Source organism: Lytechinus pictus, chromosome 2, assembly GCF_037042905.1.
Source record: "Lytechinus pictus isolate F3 Inbred chromosome 2, Lp3.0, whole genome shotgun sequence".
Taxonomy (NCBI): domain Eukaryota; kingdom Metazoa; phylum Echinodermata; class Echinoidea; order Temnopleuroida; family Toxopneustidae; genus Lytechinus; species Lytechinus pictus.
In genome coordinates, this window is record NC_087246.1 from 28,663,419 (window position 1) to 28,685,811 (window position 22,393).

General features: G+C 34.8%; 1 protein-coding gene across 1 annotated transcript in view; it reads left to right on the forward strand.

The window, feature by feature from the left end:
• The first annotated feature begins 652 nt into the window (after positions 1-652).
• LOC129281904 (fibrillin-1-like) overlaps positions 653-22,393 on the forward strand; it is a 130,840-nt gene continuing 109,099 nt past the window's right edge. The window contains exons 1-8 of the mRNA XM_064095588.1: positions 653-680; positions 11,115-11,364; positions 14,101-14,165; positions 14,893-14,997; positions 16,270-16,395; positions 16,949-17,065; positions 18,132-18,251; positions 20,031-20,117. Coding sequence (XP_063951658.1) covers positions 653-680; positions 11,115-11,364; positions 14,101-14,165; positions 14,893-14,997; positions 16,270-16,395; positions 16,949-17,065; positions 18,132-18,251; positions 20,031-20,117 — 898 coding nt within the window. The remainder of the gene's footprint in view (positions 681-11,114; positions 11,365-14,100; positions 14,166-14,892; positions 14,998-16,269; positions 16,396-16,948; positions 17,066-18,131; positions 18,252-20,030; positions 20,118-22,393) is intronic.

Genomic DNA, 22,393 nt, shown 5'->3' on the forward strand with positions numbered 1-22,393 from the left:
GTACATAACTATATTGATCTGTTTACATAGTATTCAAGTAAAGTCACATGGATTGGAAAGGAAGACCTTCGGGTTATAGTTATTTAGTTAATCTTTTTCCTTTCCCGGCATCCATGTGACTCTCCTATTCCTATTGTTTGTATATGTTGTTTATGTATTGATTATGCCGAATAAAATAATAATAATAATAATAATAATAATAAGTAACTGGTGATACAAGTTATAGTTTGAGAGCTTGACATAAAAAGGTACATTGTCATGCGCAGGGAAATATATACGTATAATTTATATTGATGTTTGAGCGGTAAGCAACATAATGAACAGAATAAACATACTGCCATAAGGAACAAAGTAAACATACAGCCATAAGGAGCAAAGAAATCGTAATAATCAATCAAATAATCAGATATAATCAAGTGATCAAGATACTAAGCATACCAAACTGTATGGGGGTAAAGAGACGTAACTATAAAACTATATGAAGTGGCCTGTTGGGGCGGGTGAGACTGTAAATTAAACAATGAAATTGGTCGAAAAGGTATGCAGAGGTTCAATAATTACCAAACATATTATGCATATATATATATATAAATATGTATATACAAGATCAGATATATTAAGTACGAAAGTGGTTACCTATAGTTCCAGTGTCATGGAGAGTGTGTCGACTAGGTGTGCAGGTATGAGGTAAAGTGAGGTGAAGTGAATGTGTGTATGTGCGTGTGTGTGTGTGTAGGTGTGTGGGGGCATGCAGTTCGACTAATAGAAGATATATTATTTTACTCTAGACATTACTTGGAGCAAGGACAAGGATTTTTGATTGCGGTAGATTTTGAAAAAGCTTTTGACTCTATATCTCATCAATACTTATTGAAAGCACTCAATTTTTTTGGTTTTGGGGAGTCATTTTGTTCTTGGGTGAAAATACTATATAAGAATATAAGTAGTTGTGTTATGAATGGAGGGTATTCCACCGGTTACTTTAATGTAGAAAGGGGGGTCAGACAAGGTGACCCACTGTCGCCCTATCTGTTTTTGATTGCAATAGAATTACTGGCGCATGAAATAAGAAGAGACAAAATTATTAAAGGGATAAGTTTGGGGGAGCATGAAATAAGACAGGTATTGTATGCCGATGATATGACAATCTTTTTGAAAGACATGGATTCAATAAAAAGGTTGCATTATATTTTTGAAGAATTTGAAAAAGTCAGTGGCTTAAAGGTAAATATGGACAAGACACATTTTATGTACATGGGTAAGGAAAATGGAAAAACAAATGACCCTGTATATGTATTTGGAAAATATGTTAGGGAAGTTAAAATTTTAGGAGTAATATTTTCAGTTGATTTTAGATTAAAAGATGATCTGAACTACAAAGAAATATTAAGTAAAATAAAAAAGCTTTTAGGTTGGTGGAAACAACGAGACTTGACTATTATGGGAAAAATACATTTATTGAAAACATATGCATTGACAAAGATAAATTATGTTTCATCCATCCTTGTTGTCCCCTCATGGGTGTATATAGAAATCGAGAAATTATCATTTGATTTTATATGGGGAGGGAAAGATCGTATTAAAAGAAAAATTATGTATCAGAACTATAATTGTGGTGGGGTTAAAATGATAAATTTTAAAATATTTGTTAGAACGCAGCGTATAATGTGGGTAAAAAGACTTTTGTATGGAGAAAAAAATCTGGGGTGGAAGTTATTTTTTGATTATTCCCTAAGTTCAGTTGGAGGAAGGTTAATTTTTCTATGTGATTATGAAATGAAAAAGATAAAAAGTAAGTTGAATATTCCATCTTATTATTTGGAAATGCTAGATGCTTGGCAAGAGATTGATAATTTAAGGCATTTCAATGGTTCTAAAAATCCAATCATTTTCAATAATAAGAATATTTGTATAAAAAATAAGATGATATTTGATAAAGATTTATTAGAACGAGGGTTAATTAAGGTTGAACATATCATTGACAATGGACAGGTTAAACCGGTCGCATACTTTTTGAATCTTGGTATGGGAAGTGATCTTTTGTTTACCATAGGTGAAATATATCATGCAATTCCAAGTGATTGGAGAAATGATTTAGGTTCGATACAGTTTTGTGAGATAGACTTAATTAATTTTAATATAAACTTGCTTCTGTTCGGGAGGGAAATTAGCTTTAAGGAGGTACCATCAAGAAAAATATATGAATATTTTATTAAAGAACTGCAAAAGTCATATGATTTACAGATAAGAGATGGAGAAAATAATTATAATTATACAGAGAAAGAAATTGGTGAATGTTTTTTTAGACCAAGAATAACATTATTAATTGGAAGACATAGGGAATTTCAATTTAAGCTTCTGCATGGGGCAATTTACACTAGAGTTAATTTGTTTAGATTTGGATTTGTTGAAGATAATCTCTGTTCGTACTGTAAACGGGAAACAGAAACATATTCACATATATTTTTGTCTTGCTTAAAGGTCAAACTGATATGGGAAACTTTGATACAGCGATTTGAATTAGATGAAATAAAGGACTTGAAATGGCGGGATATATTTGTTGGTTTGTCAGGCAATACAAATAGAATAAAAAGTTGTAATACTATTATCTTTATGGTAAAATATATATTATTTATATTTAGAAAGGAGGGGGTATTACCAACCATTGACGATATACATAAACTTATTTTAGAATATAAGGATCAAGAAAAGAAAATAGCTATTAAAATGGGGAAATTAGGGCGGCACTTGCAAAAATGGGAAACAGTAAAATTGTGTTAAGGTTAAGTTGTAAGTCTTTAGTTACTTTCAATATATGTAATGCTTCTCCCGTGAGCTTGTTATATTCAAAATTGTTTATCGAATTGTTTTGTACGTTTAATTTATTTATGATGAGTGTGGGCAGATCTTCTGGACAGTGGTGTGTTGTGTGTGTGTGGTGTGTATGTGTGTGTGTTTGTGTGTGTGTTGGGGCGGGGGGAGGGAGGGGGAGGGGGAAGTTTTGGTCTTTAAGTTTTTTTTTTCATAATAACTGATTTCATTGTTTTCTTTAAGATATATATGATTCATGATTTTATTAAGTTAGTGAAAAAAAAGTGAAAATATGAAATGTCAAGTATTATATGTGATTTGAAATGTTAATTTGAAATGTTATGTATTTTTTTTGTTCATGAAATCAGAATAAAAACATTATTCAAAAAAAAAAAAAATGCAATGGGTCATTGGTTCTAATTGTCAACATTGATTCCGTTTGGGGCGAGGGTGCGTAGAGTGGTGATCCAGTATGATTCTCGGTGTAAGATGATTGAGCGGTATTTATTGTCTATCTGTTCTATTGCCATGATTGAAACATCGTTTATAGAATGATCAGGGAGGTTAAAGTGGAGGACATAGGGGATGATTTTAGTGTTGTGATTGGTGGTGCGGTTGTGGTTGCGGATTTCTGATCTGGTGTTGCTGAATCTGGTGTAGAGTGTGTTTTCTGTTTTGCCAACGTATTGTTTATGACATTTTTTGCATGTGATGAGGTATATGATCCATTCAGATTTGCAATTGAGTTGTGAATTGATAGGGTATGTTTGGCTGTTGTGTAATTGTGTAACATGCATCTTTTGGAATGGCAGTTGCGGAAGCCGTTAATGCTGTTATTGTTGTCGATGTCTTTGTGTCTGTTGTGTTTTGGTGTGGGGTCAGCCGCTTTAGTAAGGAGGTCACGTAAAGTGCGGGCTCTCCTGAAGGCTACCATGGGGGGGTCATGGAAGGTCTCCTTCAGGAGAGCCCGCACTTTACGTGACCTCCTTACTAAAGCGGCTGACCCCACACCAAAACACAACAGCCTTCAGGAGAGCCCGCACTTTACGTGACCTCCTTACTAAAGCGGCTGACCCCACACCAAAACACAACAGACACAAAGACATCGACAACAATAACAGCATTAACGGCTTCCGCAACTGCCATTCCAAAAGATGCATGTTACACAATTACACAACAGCCAAACATACCCTATCAATTCACAACTCAATTGCAAATCTGAATGGATCATATACCTCATCACATGCAAAAAATGTCATAAACAATACGTTGGCAAAACAGAAAACACACTCTACACCAGATTCAGCAACACCAGATCAGAAATCCGCAACCACAACCGCACCACCAATCACAACACTAAAATCATCCCCTATGTCCTCCACTTTAACCTCCCTGATCATTCTATAAACGATGTTTCAATCATGGCAATAGAACAGATAGACAATAAATACCGCTCAATCATCTTACACCGAGAATCATACTGGATCACCACTCTACGCACCCTCGCCCCAAACGGAATCAATATTGACAATTAGAACCAATGACCCATTGCATGCCCCCACACACGCACACACATACACGCACATACACACACACACATTCACTTCACCTCACTTTACCTCATACCTGCACACCTAGTCGACACACTCTCCATGACACTGGAACTATAGGTAACCACTTTCGTACTTAATATATCTGATCTTGTATATACATATTTATATATATATATGCATAATATGTTTGGTAATTATTGAACCTCTGCATACCTTTTCGACCAATTTCATTGTTTAATTTACAGTCTCACCCGCCCCAACAGGCCACTTCATATAGTTTTATAGTTACGTCTCTTTACCCCCATACATTTTGGTATGCTTAGTATCTTGATCACTTGATTATATCTGATTATTTGATTGATTATTACGATTTCTTTGCTCCTTATGGCTGTATGTTTACTTTGTTCCTTATGGCAGTATGTTTATTCTGTTCATTATGTTGCTTACCGCTCAAACATCAATATAAATTATACGTATATATTTCCCTGCGCATGACAATGTACCTTTTTATGTCAAGCTCTCAAACTATAACTTGTATCACCAGTTACTTGAATACTATGTAAACAGATCAATATAGTTATGTACTCAAATACAAGATATAGAATAATATTGAAACGAGTTGCCATTTTACTTGTAACATTATCCTCCTTTTTCACAGTATTACCTACACAAGACTACTACTCCTCCAGATGAACAGAAACCAAAGTTAATTTCAATGCTGGTAAATACCTTGTCTTTCCACACACTTAAGTTTCCCAATCGTTTCTATTGTATTCCACCATCTCGTTTAAGCCATTACCCCCTCTGTTGTTATTTTTTGTTATCTTACTGTAACCCTTCTGTTCTGTACTCAACCCCCTCTGTTGTTATTTTTTGTTATCTTAGTGTAATCCTTCTGTTCTGTACCCCTTGTTACACATTATTTACTTTGTTGTTATTACGATTTTATTTGTATGGTTTTGTTCTATTTTGTTTGTTTCAATGCATTATAGGCCTGATGAAGGCCCCACTGGCCGAAAGCTCGCAATAAAAGAGATACTTGGAAGCTACGTCTAGCGTTAATGCTTGATTTATTTACGCCTATATATATATATGAATATATATATATATATATATATATATATATATATATATATATATATATATATATATATATATATATATTACACACAGGCATTGCTTCCCATAATTTTAGACCATATTTAGTCATTTAGTCCATGGTTTTAAGTTAAACCGGAGTTTAGAATACGGGCCAATGAGTTTAATAAGACTGTGCAAATCGTTCAATTTATCTAGGCCTTAGTGTCTGATCTTATTGTGTGCTACGATTACTTTAGAGCTTGTTAAATGAATGTCTGAGGCGCGACGTGCAGGATACGAATGGATGTCGTTATTGTTAAGCAGAAATATTTCGAAAGAAATGTAGGTATAGATTTGGTGGGGAATTTGTACATAGAAATGTCAGTTTACAAATTATGAATATCATCAATTTTCAATGCTTTAGTAAACATGGTAAGGCGATGAATTGTCATTCAAGTATAAAACAGAAAAATAACTTGTTTAATGATGATTCATGAGGTACATTTAAAAAAATGAAAGAAAATTATGTATCAATTAAATAATAAACTTCTATCAACCTTTAATATTTCATTTGACAAAAGCAAACCTCCTCATAAATACCCACACGCCAATCTGACTATTCATCTACCACTATACACCGGACCATCCTTGATATATCAATTAGTGCTTTCGAATGCCCTAGGCTGTGGGACACTCTTGATAATAACAACAACAAAGAATCCACAACCCTAAATTCTTTTAAATCTAAGTTTTAATGGTTTTTCTAACATAATTATCAACTTAATTGACTCTTTATCAATCAAACACACCTATTTTGGATATAGCATTGATATCAATGCGTATAGTAATGCGTTATGCTGTTGATCAGCGAGATTCGTTGTCAGTGCCGCGACAAGATTCTGGAGACCTTTTATCTCCCTCTTTCTCATTCTCTCTTTCTTTATTAAATGCTCAAGTTGTTATCTTGTGGTACCTAATGAGTTTATTTTTTCGAGGGGAGTGTACTATTTCTTAGAATATTTTCAAAAAGGAGGTTGCACCTCGTCTTTATTAACAGCCTCCTCTATATACTCCCCCAACCTGTTTGTATAATAATGTTAACTATTTACCTATTTTTGGAATGTACAAATTTGTTATAGGCTTTATTGCTTATCAAGATGCACGAAAAAAAATCATTGTGATCGTTGGAAATATGAATAAATGAAATGAAAAAAAAAAAGATTTTATTTCAGAAGATACATTATCGACTGAAACATGAATTATTGATGTCTTTTACTTAAATAACATAAGAACCAATCCAAGCAAAAACCAATATAATTTTTTTCTTAAAACATTGTGGTTTTTACATTCAAATTTCCTGGTTTCTTCGTCACTTTTATGTTTTCATCCTTTTGAGTTCATTTTCTCTCTACTCAAAAAGTCACCCCTGTCCCCTCCCTTTTTTGTGGCGACACGCCGCACCCGGAATAAGTACACTGTGACACATTTTAGGCAATGTGTTGACTATTTGATACACCATGTACCCTGACAATATTTTGTGAGCACGGAACATATATAAGTTTTAAAGCTACAAGAGAAAAAACTATCATTAGTAAAAAAAAAATAAAAAAAACATTAAGGAAGAAAGAAAATATCGTGCAGAAACTTTCAAGATATCTGTGACTGAGAATATCATTTAATTTTGTCTCATTGGGAGACACTACACTTTAACTTATATTATAGTGTAAAGAATGAAATCGGTGTGGTGTTTCAAGTCACTTTATATTTTACCTTTTGATGCACCAAATAACGATTTCGGTGCGAATTTTTCAGGGTTTAATTTTGCAAAACATCACAGACATAGGTGGCGAACGTGATCTTGCAGCCAATATTTTTTTTAAGGCAAATAAAATTAATGTTAATAACGGTCTCTAATTCCGATCATTATCCTACTGAACTTTCTTTTGTTGGTTTATTTGCTTCGATCATTCGTGTACTTTGTCATTTCGAAAAGATTAATATTAGCACACCGAATTGGAATGTCTTCTTTATGTAAACGAATTATTTTACACGCATGATGGCATTTCCTAAATTGATGCCATTCAGTTACGAGTTATATGAATACAAATTTCAATAGATCGTTGAAAAGAAGAAAGCAAATAGTTCTTTTGTGGAAAGGGTTTGGGAGATTTATTGAGCTGTGCTCATGGTTAAACCAAACCAGGACAAATATGTCTAAGCAATGGAGATTAATACGCTCTGATTGTCCGATACACGATAATAAAGCGTGATAGTACGTCTACAACATGTATGATATACCGTTAAAATAACTTAAGTAAACCCATATAAAACAGGATTGGTTTAGTAAGAATTGATATTTAAAAATTGGAGTAGGCTATGTCACGGGTAGGTCCATGCCACTTAATGGCACTGATCTGGTGTTCGTAGGCATTATGCTGCATAATAGTATTTACTGTATAATGGGTTAATTTGTCATCCAATAACTTTCCTGAAATTCATGAATCTGGTTACCTAGTAATTAGCATTATAACCTTGGTAGTATACCAATGGATGACAAAGCATATTGTAACTTGTTTGTTTGTTTGTATTGTTTGTATTTATTTCCATATAAAAAGATAAAATATATACATGCTCAATTTAACATAACATACAGATCATATGGAGGATGGCCCATTTCAGCGGTATTAATAAAATACCGCTGTTCTTCCATGGGGTCCTTTAAAACATAAATACATGCATATAAAGCAAATATACAAAAATATACACAAAACTTCAAAACTTAATTTAATGCATGAAAAGAAAAAAAATCACTACCCACCCTTAAAAAAAAAAAAAAAAAAAAAAAAAAGCAACAACAGGCAAAATGATTATGGAAAACCGAGATACAGTTGTAGATTTGATTTAAAGGACTGAATCGTTGAACTAGACGATAAATGAATTGGTAATTTGTTATAAAGTGTAGCCCCCCTATACAAAAATGTCCGTTTACAGCTGTTTGAATTTGGTTTTGGGAGACTGAGATGATTTTAAGTACGCAGAGAGTAAGGGTATGATTTACGAGAAAATTGTGTTTTCATATAATCAGGTGCAAAATTATTCAAAACTTTAAACATCATTACGTACATATGTTCCTTTTGCCGGGTATTTAAAGTCTTCCATTTCAAGATATCATGGATGTATGAGGATGAAGTATGCAAATATGGATTGATTTTTAGAATAATTCTTCCTGCACGATTTTGTAGCTTTTGCAATAAATCCAAATACTTTTTAGATGCAGATTGCCAAACAATATCAGCATAATCAAAGTGTGGAAGGATAACCGAAGAATATATTAGATTTAAACTAGATTCATTAACAAATCGCCTAAGTCTGCCAAGGAAACGAATCATTTTACCGATTTTTGAACACATGTGATCTAAATGAACATTCCATTTAAGTTCCCTATCTATAAAAACTCCAAGATATTTAACACTTTCTACCATTTGAATATCTGTTTCGCGAATGCGTAAGTTAAGATTTTTATGTCTTGCCAACATATGCCGAGTACCTAAAATCATACTTACGGTTTTATTACAGTTAAGTTTTAATCGATTTTTGCTCATCCAATTTGCAACATTATTCAGTTCATTATTAAGTGTTCTTTCAACTACAAGTGGATTTTTGTCCGAGAAATATAAAACAGAGTCATCGGCATATAAATGAAAAGAACATTTATGAAGAGGGCATGACAAATCATTTATGAATATGACAAAAAGAAGCGGACCCAATATATAGCCCTGGGGTACACCATTTGAAATTACATATGCATAAGAAAAGACATTATTCAAACAAGTTTTAATTTTGCGATCGGAAAGATAGCTTAAGAACCAATCGAGTGATTTACCAGTAAGTTTAGATAAAAGCATTTGGTGATTGACTAGGTCAAAGGCTTTTTGTAAGTCTAGAAGCCATTCATCAGTAACCTTTGATAGGGCTGTCGTAGTTGAGTGTTTAGGTCTAAATCCTAATTGTTCAGAAATGAGGATTTGGTTTTTATTCAGATAATGCAATAGCTGTTTTTGAATGACCCTTTCAAGTAACTTAGAAACACATGGGAGTAATGAAATTGGTCTAAAATTATCAGGATTCGATTTTTCCCCCTTTTTGTGTAAAGGTATTATCTTGGCAACTTTCCATTTACCTGGTACTTTTCCGTCTACAATAGATTTATTCATTAAATAGGTAATTGAGGGGACTAATTCATTTGCACAAGTCTTTAGAATAAATGTAGATATACCATCAACCCCAACAGACTTGTTGTTTTTAAGTGTATTGATTTCTTTCAAAATATCACTTTCTTAAACGCAACAGGCCCAGAACATGCTCTGTTAAAGCATAATACTTTAATGGCTAGGTGAGATAAACTTTGTGGGTATGTCCCACTGTGGAGGAGCCTTGGTGTAGTGTTTCTGACTCTCGCCTTGTAAACAGAGGAGTCGTGTGTTCGAATCCCACCACGGTCTGGCGTCCTTTGGCAAGGCGTTAATCCACAGTTTGCCACTCTCGACCCAGGTGCTAAATGGGTACCCGGTAGGATGTGTAAATCACTGTAGCTTGTCCAATACTGTGTGCGCCTCACCGGCGACTGACTGGAATACTCCCCAGGGAGTGGAGGATGTGCACACATTGTGTGCGGAAATGACTGATTGAATCCGATGACTGGGGTAATAATATATATGTAAAGCGCTTAGACACGTCGTTCCGATGTATTAAGCGCTATATGGATGTTGTGTGAAATGGGATGTGTGGGGTTGTAAGGGTGTATGTGTGTTTTTGTGTATTAAAAGATGACAAGCCAAGTTTAGTTTTCCCCTTAGTTTGGTATATATTACTGTATAATGCTGCTCCTCAACTCGCATGCATTCCTTCTCGGAGTCAACACCTTTCATTTATTTGTATTGCGCTTGTATAATTATTATCATTTTTTATGATTGGTCAATTAAACTGTAACTTAAAACTTGAAAGATTCGTATTTCATAAATTTAGTAAGCATAGACAGTTGGCATTTACCGTTATTGTAATAATTAAAATTAAGCCCTACAGTCGCAAAGTTCATGAACCTTTTGGAACTCAATATTGGAATTGGCATTTACACAATATTGGCATATATGGAATGTAATAGATACCTTATAGTGAATAGAATTTAGCATTTTCAGTGTTTCAATCAAATTTGGGATTATCCTATGTAAAGTTTGATATATCCGATATTGTTTGAATGGCGGTATTAACTTAGCTTCTGCATGGATTTTGGTTGGTAAATGGGACGTGAGTTTCTAAATGATTTGCTTTCAATTCTTTAGCCTTATACCATGTATACGTCATGGGACATCTCGAAGAAGAGCCAATTCGCAAATTGGTTTCAAAATAGATGTTTGCATTAAGTTCTCAATTTCCCCATCTCAGACCGATTGCACAAAAATTCAAATTCATTTTCGATAGTTTGGGAATATCTGGCTAATTTCCACCAAGCTTTTGTGTTGAATTGGATAAACGTATCGGAAGATAGCTGTAAAAACTTTATTGTAAATTCAATGCATGTAATTACCAATTATATCGCTTTGAAAATGTTTGCTCTAGACATTAATTGAATTGTTGTCATTGTTCTTGTTATCTTTATTATCACATATTCAGTCGAGATTGTGACGAATGACAACGCTCCAGCTTTGAAGGGTTTTATGTTGCAAGCTCGTCATGCACTTACCAGCGGTAGCCATCCAATCATCGGTACATGGTCGCTGGGGGACACCTCGAATTATAAGTATCTGGATTGTAACGGCGCTAATTCGGCTGTAACCCATTCTAATAATAACGACAAGCCAGCTTCTATTCAGTTTAGTTGGACAACTCCTAACGATGTCGTCACAGGCAATATCTATTTCACGTGAGTATCACTGCTAATGTAAGCTTCATGATTTTACAGCTTTAAATGTCATTGCAATAATTGGAAACCTAATTTCAAAAGGCACTTAATCTAGCTTGGTGATAATGATCTATATATTAATGAAAGTTCTTTTCTCTACCTCATTACCGTTTTTTTTCTTTCGTTTCGATACCAAAATATGAACCTATCTAATAATTTTTCGTCAATGGTTACAATGTAATACCGTGAGCCCGTTGCAGATGGAACTGTATTTAAAAGCAACTCTTCCATTGTGGAAAATCAAACTTATTTTTATTTATTTACACCCTACAAACACTGAGTAAAATATTACCCAATACAGTATAAAGGGAACATGCATGTTTGCTGGGTAGTTTTTTAACTCCATATCGGGCTATTTCAACGCAGCATTGCATAAAATTTACAAAATTTTGTGCATCTTTTTACCCAACCAACACGCATGTTCCCATTTGAACCAATATTGGCTAAACCTTTCATTAGAGTGTGTATTTAGAAATTGCGTTCGATTGTTTTTTTTTTCTTTATATCAGTCCAATTTTATTAATATCTTCGCAAAATGCGAATGTGTTCGAACAAAAGGAATATGGTACGCTTTAATATTCTTGTGGATTATTTCTTACCTCATCAGTTACTGTTCAAAAGGGGATTAAAATAACATATTTGCTTAAACGTTGATAAATGTATCTGAAACACCCCCTTACAACGCGTTTTTAATGAAATAATATGACTGTCTCTACCATGGACATACCTCGATCAGTCACATCAATTCAGTTGGTAGCAAATCGAAGAGTAAAGACGTTGGTAATCATATAGGTCGGGTTACTCTCTAGCATCACATATGATGCCCTATTTGCAATTAATTCGTAATCTTATGTGTAATGTTAGGATAGTTTTATGAAACGCCCCTTATACAATAAGTTTTCAATGAAATAACAAATGTCGATTAGGTGTGTGCATAATTGGTTTTGCATATCTTTTGCATTTTCAGGCCACCCAGTAAACTATTTTTCACCATAGACCGTCTACCCAGTAAACTATTACAATTAAAGTTAATTTTGATTGATCTTAGTTATAACTACGTGTTTTATGATACTATACCCCCTTTTTGCACTGATCATTTCCAAAGTGAATAACTTTCATTTTTAATTTACCTAATATATATATATATATTTTAACGTTTACTTTAAGTTATTATTTTTCATTTCTTTACATAACCTTTAATTTACTTTTCACTTTTTTTTTTTGGGGGGGGGGGATGGGGGGATAGGGGAAGAAAAAAAATTATGAGAATCTGTCATCAACATACATAGACCTACAGGGAAAAGAAAGAATACAACAACATTGGTCCGTAAAGGTAGACAAAAATACATTTTTTTCTTACCGGTCAGAATCGAGAATAGACTAATTAATTAATTAATAGTTTTAATTGTGTCAAAATATTCACACATGTCACGGGCCAAAAAAGAGGGTGAGGTTGCATAATTCATTAGCTACCAACTTCAATTGATTATGCTATTATATGTTATATTGTCCCAAACCCTCTTCCGAATTTAATTAATGCGTCGTTTACCTTCACTGACCCGATTCGTAAGGTGAAAGTCTCGAGTACACGAAAGCCTTCTTTATTTTACACTTTAATTCAATTAATTGTCTCAATGATAAATTCATTAACCCATAGGTGGATCCAGGGGGGCCCCCCTATTGGCGGAGCAAAAAAAAGAAAAAAAGGGAAAGAAAGAAAAAAGAGAAGAAGAAGGGAAAAGAGAGGAGAAAAAAAGAAAGGGAAACATAAAAGGAGGAAGACGAGTGAATAAGATAAGGGGAAGACTTGGAAAGTAATAATAAGAAATCTTTCATGCCGAGATATAAAATTTTTGCTCGCGCTTCGCGCTGGCATCGCCTTTTAGGTGATTTACATATCTTGCTCAATATGGAGCTTAAATATCAAATCATATTTCAGCTCGAAAATTGAACTTTCATTATTTTGTTTGATTTACAAATTGATTTTTATTAACATTTGATAATATATTAACATTTTCTGCTTGCGCTGCACGCTCGCAAAATTCGATTTGTCAGGTACCTATTATTTTCCTGTATTCCATAAAGTTATCAAAATATCCCTATTCAGGTCAGATTGTCAAAACGTATCAGCTAGCGCTGCATGCTCGCATTTTGATTGATGAGTTATGTTTATCTCAATATTAATTCTAAAACAAACAACTTAAAATCCCCATTTGATCACAGTTTATCAAAAATTTCGGCTCGCGATTTCCGCTCGCATTGATTGTTGAAATATATCAACTCATGCATCTTATTCATAATTACAAAAATGCTTTAAACGCGGCGTTTTGGCATGCCTACAATGCATATTTCACCAACATGCCATTCATACTTTGTGCTGAACGTCGTGATAATCGAGTTTACCCATTTTGTTATCTAGAAGTTTTCGAATCTTTCAGAAATTTTCAGTTCTGTTTCTCACATTATTTCATTGTGTTTCTTATACTTTGTTTTCATCGCACTAAGGTCAGTGCTGTCGTCTTTAAGCGGATGTGACGTCACTCTGCCCCCGGCTATACGTGATTTCATAAACATAATCGCAACATGTAATTACGAGCCAAGTAATATAGGCAATCAATGTCCGATTAAAAAATCGAATGACATTTTGATATTGAACGCGTGTTCTTTTTTTTTTTTCTTTTTTTTTTACTCTAATAGGGCAACCTTTGTTCAGTCAAGGAATGTATTTTGGGTCGGAGAGACATCAAGCAACATTACAAATCGTAAGTCATTTTATGTTTCATTCAAGAATGTATCGCAGTAAAATGTGAATATGCACCTCATAGACACCTCTGCATAGAAAAAAAAATAGTTTTTCAGTGTTTAGATTAACATTAGAATTCCAAGTATGATCTAGGATAATAAGTCGCCAAGGTCTTTTGAAAATTCTATTAAATGTGTAACTGCGAATAAAAGGCGTTGTTATATAAATTTTAATATGCGTCTGACTTTCTTTGATTTTTTTTAAATAGTTGAGTATTTGTTGCTTTTTGATAACAATGCCTTTAGCATAAGTTCCCGGCATGCTTTTGCAAAATAATCAATATGCGTCCGTGAAACATGGCTTTAACTTACTTGTTTGCACAGATTGACATTTAGTTTTGTAGAACAAAGAGATTGTTTTGAATTATTGCATGATAATACAGTAGTTGAATTATTAGTTTATGGACGTAGTTCTGTTTCTGTATTAATATTGATATTAATATTGTCATCGTTGATTTATCTCCCTCTCTCTCTTTCTCTTTCCCTCTCTTCCTTTATCTATTTTCCTTACTCTCTCTCTCTCCATTCATCTATTTCTCTCTCTCCCTTCCTCTTCTCGTATCTCTCCCTTTCTTTTTGTCTGTCTTTATTTATCTCTTGTCTGTTGCATATTCTTGTCTTTATCTCTCTTTGTGCCTTTGATTATGCCTATCATACAAATTCTAACTAATGGCTTTATATGAACAGAATGCTTCAACGGAGATATATGTGGTGATAATGGCATTTGTTCGGTTATCAATGGAGGTGTCAGATGTACTTGCACAGACGGATACACAGGCATCATTTGCACCAGTAATTCTTTACTTTGTTCTTTAAAATTTAGTCCAGTGACCCCATTGCAGAAAAATTCCCTTAAACTCAAGTCTAAAAAAAAACGATATTCGACCAATCAGAAGTTTTCATTGCCACTGATTTTTTTTTAGTTGTGTTTAACGCCAATCTTTCTGCAAAGGGCCCAAGGGAATGGTTTACGTTAACACCAAACTTTTAGAATTTGTATCATTCAAAATAATAATAAATCTGTATCACTATTGACTGCCAACGTGAACCAAAGCATACACTTGTAATGTGACAGGCTTTCCACGTGTTACATAATAACAAAATGCCGGAGTGGCGTCTAATGCGTATCAAAAAATCAAACACTTTGAAAAGAGGTCCGTTTAAAGATGTTACCTCTTTATAATAATGCGAGTTTTTTTAAGGGAATGAGAAAGTGACAGTCAACAAAAGTTTGCATGAGGAGTAGGTTTTACTTCGTCGACACTGCGTTTTATTTATTAGAGACGATAGAAGTAATACATGTAAAAATGCAATAGACCAGTTCGTAGTTACTCATGGACAATTTTCGGTCAAATGACCTTTCATTTCTTTCATTATGATAGGCAAATTTCAAAGCAAAACATTACGTAAGCTTGCCTCACATAGCAGGATGAAGAAATCGAGTAGATCAGGTGACTAGAATAGCACACCAATGAACACTTAATGAAGGTATTTGTTGCATTCCTACTTTGAATGCATATCATAGCATGTTGCACAATGTATTGGCAAACTGTGAAAACCAGTCGTTCGTGGACGCGTTGTTGTTTTTTGTGGATGTAAATGAAAACCACAATTCAAAAGAATATATGAATAATCAAGACATCAAAGTTGGTGCTTATCTCATTAGATTTTAAACCACCATGTCACTTTAGTACAAATGACCTTCCTCTGATCATGCGTAGAATCTTTTGATCATGCGCAGAAAGGAACTACGAACTGGCTTATTGCATCTCTGTACCGACCTTTTTAAATGTAATCAAACACACTGAATATGATGGATATTTTACATACATTACTTGTGTCTTTTTCGCACCCCTTTACTAATTTGGTATTGCAGAATATGAAATGGGTATAATCCTAAAACCTTAGGTGATTATTTCAATGGCATGATGTGTGTGTTATAATTACTCAGTATAATACCAACCAAGAATCTGAGCATTTAAAGAAACGATCTACTAATCAATGGTAAAATTTTAGTCAACTGTCAAAAATCAATCAAACTTATCATTTGTTTTTAATCGGAAGCTCCGCCAGCGTCTGACCTTTGTAACCCTAATCCCTGTCTGTCCGGTGGGAATTGTACCCAAAATGGAAACACGTTCACGTGTACCTGCCCAGACCTCACTACAGGATCAACATGTAATATAAAATGTAAGTGAGAAACAAAGTAATTTAACAAAATATTATGTCACTGCTTATTTTCTTAAACGCCATAGTTCTATATGTTACAGAAAACACGAATTCATTGAATTAATGAATTAATTGAAACAGAAGATAAAGATGAAATCAGGAAACACAATATGGAAATTCCGGTCTGCAAATGAGCCAGGATATATATTCAGTCAGTATAGTGAAAAGCTATTTTAACGTGAATTATCTTCATAATATAAAGATAATTCACTTTAAATAGCTGATAATCGAATGTTATTCGATTGTACAGTCAGTGGACCTCAGCAGGACGTCTGACGTAATTTCATTCGACTGAAGACGATTATTTATGTTATCAATATCCAAAAGAGCATTTATGCTCCAACCTCCCCTTTCAAAAATGTAGTTTATGAGCTTATTCAAATTGCACATCGGACAACACAATATTTTTTAAAGTTTTTAATGAGCGATGTGGAAGAGTCCGAATTCACTTGAATTGGAGTCCCTATCCCTGTAAATACCATCTATTGTTTATTGTACATAACTGTCTGTGTAGTGACTCCTTGCGATTCGGATCCGTGTCTAAACGGAGCGACCTGTACGAACTCGGCGGATAATACAACGTTTATGTGCGACTGTCCTTCCGATTATACTGGAACCACGTGCGATACAGGTAAATTCATGACTGTCTGTACCATGTACATACCTCAGTATCATCAATTCAATTTGCACCAATTCGAAGAGTAAATACCCGAATTCAAGTCCCATTCATGTATTGGTCGGTTTACTCTCGATATGGCGTCGGTTTAAATCAAAGTGTGACTGACGTATCGTTTCCACCTGTCATTTGTTTTCATCCCCCAAATCCCATCATACATTAAAGCTCAGAAATATGATGAAATTTCATGCAAAAGGAGCTAAAACAATCACCAAGCAAACAAACGCAAGTTTATGTGTAAGCAAAATAAAATAACAGTTAAGAAGCAAAGAAGTGCGCGTAAAAACATTTAACCATAATATCACCATAACAAATATAATGACCGTTGTAAAATTCCATGTACATTGCTGATTCATTCACTTTAGTAACAAGTAAAATCATATCTCACTTTCCATATAAAACTCCATACTATCGGTGAAATCATTTTCATATCGATGTCATAGCAACATATAGCATAAAAGAAGTAAAGACCACACAGTTTGTATTGTGATATCAATGTCTCCCTGTCGACGAATGTGGACGCAGCGTAGTATTATATTCACATATACCAGCGTGCAAAGATTGTTTGCAATAATTGACTTATCAGTTTCTATCTATGCTACGTCACATGACACATGCCAAAACGGCGCTACTTGTAACCATGTAGCCGGTTCTACTACTAACTACACGTGTCAGTGTCCCACTGGATACACGGGCGATTATTGCCAAACAGGTTTGTATAATACAGTTCTTTTTTTTTTTTACCATTTATTCTTTTTGATAAAGGTGTAAATTTCTATGTAGCCAATTCATTACTCAATGTGCTTTCATAGTATGATTTGTTTAAAACCTTTTGATGTGTTCTTTCCCCGTCATGCTTTAAGTGTTTATTTCATGATAGTTGGAAGTCTTGTTTTTAGTATACATGTAGATATCCTTACTAACAAATATATGTAATCTACCTTGCAAATCACTAAATAGCAAATGTAACTATTGATACCGTGCCCGTATAATCACTTTGTTGTACCTTTATGACATTTAGAAATAGACCCGTGTGATAACAGCTGTTTAAATGGCGCTACATGTAACCCTGTAAACGGTTCTACTACTAACTACACATGTCAATGTCCTGATGGATTCACCGGAGAATATTGCCAAACAGGTTGGTATCATTTTTGTGTGTGTGTGTGTTTTTTATTTATTTATGTGTGCACATGTTTTTGTTGTAGCGCCATATCGTAGTTATTGTAATAGTCTTAACATCTCAATATCCTACTTTAGTGGATTTTATGTTTAACTCATTAAGTACATTTTATTTTCCATGAATATATTTTGTTACAAACCTTCCATCTGTCCTGACACACAAATATCTATATTTGTTACTACATTTTAGTTTTGGTGGTCATTGTGCTTGTCTTGTTAAACCCATTTATGTTCACTTGTGAGTTTATCACACCGAATCCTTTCAAACATACCCTATGTAGAAACGATTATACATTACATTAGAAAAATGATATCATATAATCTTGCATATGCATGTGTGTTATGTAATAATGTGGAATTACATCTGTGTGCTAATAATCCATGTGAGAACGGAGCAACATGCCTCCCAATGCCAAACTCTATGAACTACTCGTGTGAATATGTCGCTGGATACACCGGAGAACGTTGTGAAATCGGTGGCTATTTCAGATTTTTTTGTAAAAATGAAGAAGATAAGATTGAAATATTGATTGGAATTGTGAGGTTCTATAACTTCATAGAATCTGATTTTCAATGACCAGTTAAAGCTAATATAAGTTACAAGTTATGATGATGTATAGCTGCCAAGTATGATTTTATAGAGACTTTCGGCATTTTCCTTCTAGAAACCTGTATATGTAGATATCCTTACTAACAAATATATCTAATCTACCCAGTGTAACTATGGATACCGTGCCTGTATAATCACTTTTTTGTACCTTTATCATGTTTATGATCTTTAGAAATAGACCAATGTAATAACAACAGCTGTCAAAACGGCGCTACATGTAACCCCGTTAACGGTTCTACTACTAACTACACATGTCAATGTCCAACTGGATATACAGGAGAATATTGCCAAACGGGTTGATATCATTTTCGTTCATGATTATTTACAATATATCCACATTTTTTGTAGTTTTTAGTAGAATTGTACAATAGCATGATGAATGTATACACCTAAAGGCCACCGTACACTTTTATTTAGAAATAGACCCCATCCCTTTTACAAGAATATAACGTTTACAAGAGAGTTGGCAGAGGGGGCGATATGAGAAGGAGTATGTTGATAGAAAGTGAATATGTGAATAATAAGAAGTGTATGACTTTGTAAATAATTGTGTTTTGTTTTCTGTGTCAGAAACAACACCCAAAACTTTTAATGTATTTGGCGATATGGCCATGGAACACGAAGTTACAGCAGTTGAGCCTAGATTTTTGTTTCAAGTACACACTTTATAGTTACCAATAATGCATATAGCATTTCCATTTATTTGAAAGCAGGATAAAAGAGCATTGTAGATTAAATGCCTTGCTCACGGGCATAGGTGCCGCAGCCGGGTCGAACCCCGGACTTTCTAAGTATAGCCAGGCGCCTTAGACCACTCGGCCACGGCACCTCCATGGCCGAGTGGCCGAATTGATTGTTTAAAATAATTACATCAGTCACTATCGAATACATCAACGTTTTGTGTGAATATTTGCCAACCCTTGTGTGAAAAGGCGCGCGGGAGCCTGGAAGGAAATCTATCTTTTTTTTCTCTCTACACCTAGCTGACTTATATATCTTATAAAGTTATACAATGCTCCTTTGGGGGTCTGTGCGGTAACTCCGTAACCACTCGGTGTTTTTTTTTTGCCTCCCGAACAAGAATCAAAATATTCGTCAGCCATGTTAGTTATTTCCTTTTGAATTTAGACGCCTGTTTCTTCCGCAATGGTACGTGTAACTGCACTTCTTCCCCCCCTGCGTTACCAGATAAACCAGAATTTTGCAAGCCCAATGGTAAGTATAGCCTTAGGGAAATCATTAATCGAAACCTTGAAAATTTCAATTGCGACCACGGCCCAGATATATTGCAAAGTTGGATTTTCATTACAAACCAAAATATTCATTCAGAACTTGAACATCAAGACATTTCATATTTTACATATCTTGTCGCATGTACTTGTCCTTTAAATTTTGGTAACCTTGCTAGCTAAATCTACTTCCATATCCATTCTGAATCCGATTATTTAGGAGAGAGCACAGTGACCGAGGTGAAAACCGTAATATTTTCATGGAAAAGTGTAATTCAGTAGATATTGAAACTTACATTTTCTGTCTTTCAAATGTATGTAATTTTCCCTTCAAATACTCGAGTACGCTATGCATAGTGTTATCCGTTTAACGGATATGCCTTCAGACATTGAAAATTAACCTTGCAATGAACACAATAATAATCTTTCTCTGTAAGAGCAAATACCCTTTCCCCCATACGCATAATAAAACACAACATAAATTCCATCAGCTGCTTGATTTGTACATTACAATACATATGCCTCCCCTCCTCTCTCAGAAATTTTCAAAACCTATTTTTCATTTGTATATTTTCATAAATTACACTGACAGTGTGCACCAGATGCTTCAGATTTAATCTTAAAAACAAATAAAAAACTTCCGATCTCAACTTGGTCACTTCACTTCCTCTCTTTCTCTCTCTCTCTGCGCTTATACTACGATGTGTCCCAACGGTTCGATTTAGGGCTGAACAATCCTATGGTTTTCAAAAAATAACGTTAAAAGTGATAAACATGTTTTGCATCATCAAAACATCATTTATGCTGTAACACGTTATTTAAGGAAATGCTTGGATCTATCGCAAACTTTAAAGATTGGCTTTCGTTCCTTTACCGTTTTAGTTTTTAGTAGAGTCATCGTGTCGCTATTGCCTCGCTGTATGCTCTCTTATCACTTTTTCTTATTATTCTTACATAATTTTATTTTTCAACCTTCTAGAAATAGCCAATACGTGTACTAACAATACCTGTCAAAATGGCGCTACATGTAACCCTGTAAACGGTTCTCCTACTCATTACACGGATGCACAGGCCTAAAACAGTGGCATTAAAAAAATCATAACATCATCCACATTTATATAAATTGTTGTGTTACAGACACACTGGTGATACCGACTCCAGACCGACCAAATATACTGTTCTTTCCAATGACACACCATCGTTAGGTTTGGAGTCGGTTTTATTGGACTGCCTAAAATCATGCATAATGAACGCACACGTATAATACGCCACCTCATTGATGGCTACGTACGCAGTCGGGCACGCTCATTGAGCTGAGCGTGAGCCGGCACGAGCCACCCCCCCCCAAAAAAAACCCATATAACTTGGAGATTAAGAGCGATGTAACAGCTGAAATCATCTGTCCGGCGAAAAGGTGCTCCACTTCATGCTGCGCATCCAAAAATGATCGCCCTAATTATGAAGCAATGTGCAGCTCTTTCGCTGCTCTGCGGTGGTTGAGCTGTCTGTATGAGTCGCAATGACTATAGCAATAGCGTGCAGCTTTCTTTCTTTTGGTCTTTTGGTCAAGGGAGGGGCACGTCCCCCCCCCCCCTCTCTCTCTCTCTCCGCCCCGATATCACCGTCCGAGAATTGGCATGGGATAGACGTTCAGTGCCAGCTAAGCTGTACCACCTGCGCAAGTTTTGGTACCGAGGCTGATTCACTCTGATAAAGCAACTTATGATAACTGCGCAAGTAGGACAGGAAGTTAATATCTACTGCCCAGCGGCCGAAGGGTGCGTTTATCCGCCACTTTTTTACCCTAGAATCATGATTTGAATCATGATTCAAATCATGATTCTGCAGAATCACGATTGCGTTTAGTCGAAATTGAATATAATCATGATTAGAATCACAAACATGAAACACGAAAAAGGGGGCGTTTGGAAAGACGTTTCTGCAGAATCACGTACGAAAATGTTCGAATACACGATATCGTGATTACAATCATGATTATATGACCTCACTGTTGTGTCGGGCTACTTTCGGTTTGACTCTTGCCAAGCTCAAGGCGCTCTATATGCTCATTGTATGTACATGACTATGTACTATGAATTCATTTCTTGTCATGTTCAAGTTCTGCGTTGGTCATCGCATCGTCCACTACTTTTCATTTTTTGGTCATGTCTTCAACTTCAAGTTCTAGTAAATGAATTAACTGGACAGACAATGATCTCAGTTGTTGTTGAGTATACAGTATCAATATCAAATTGGATCTAC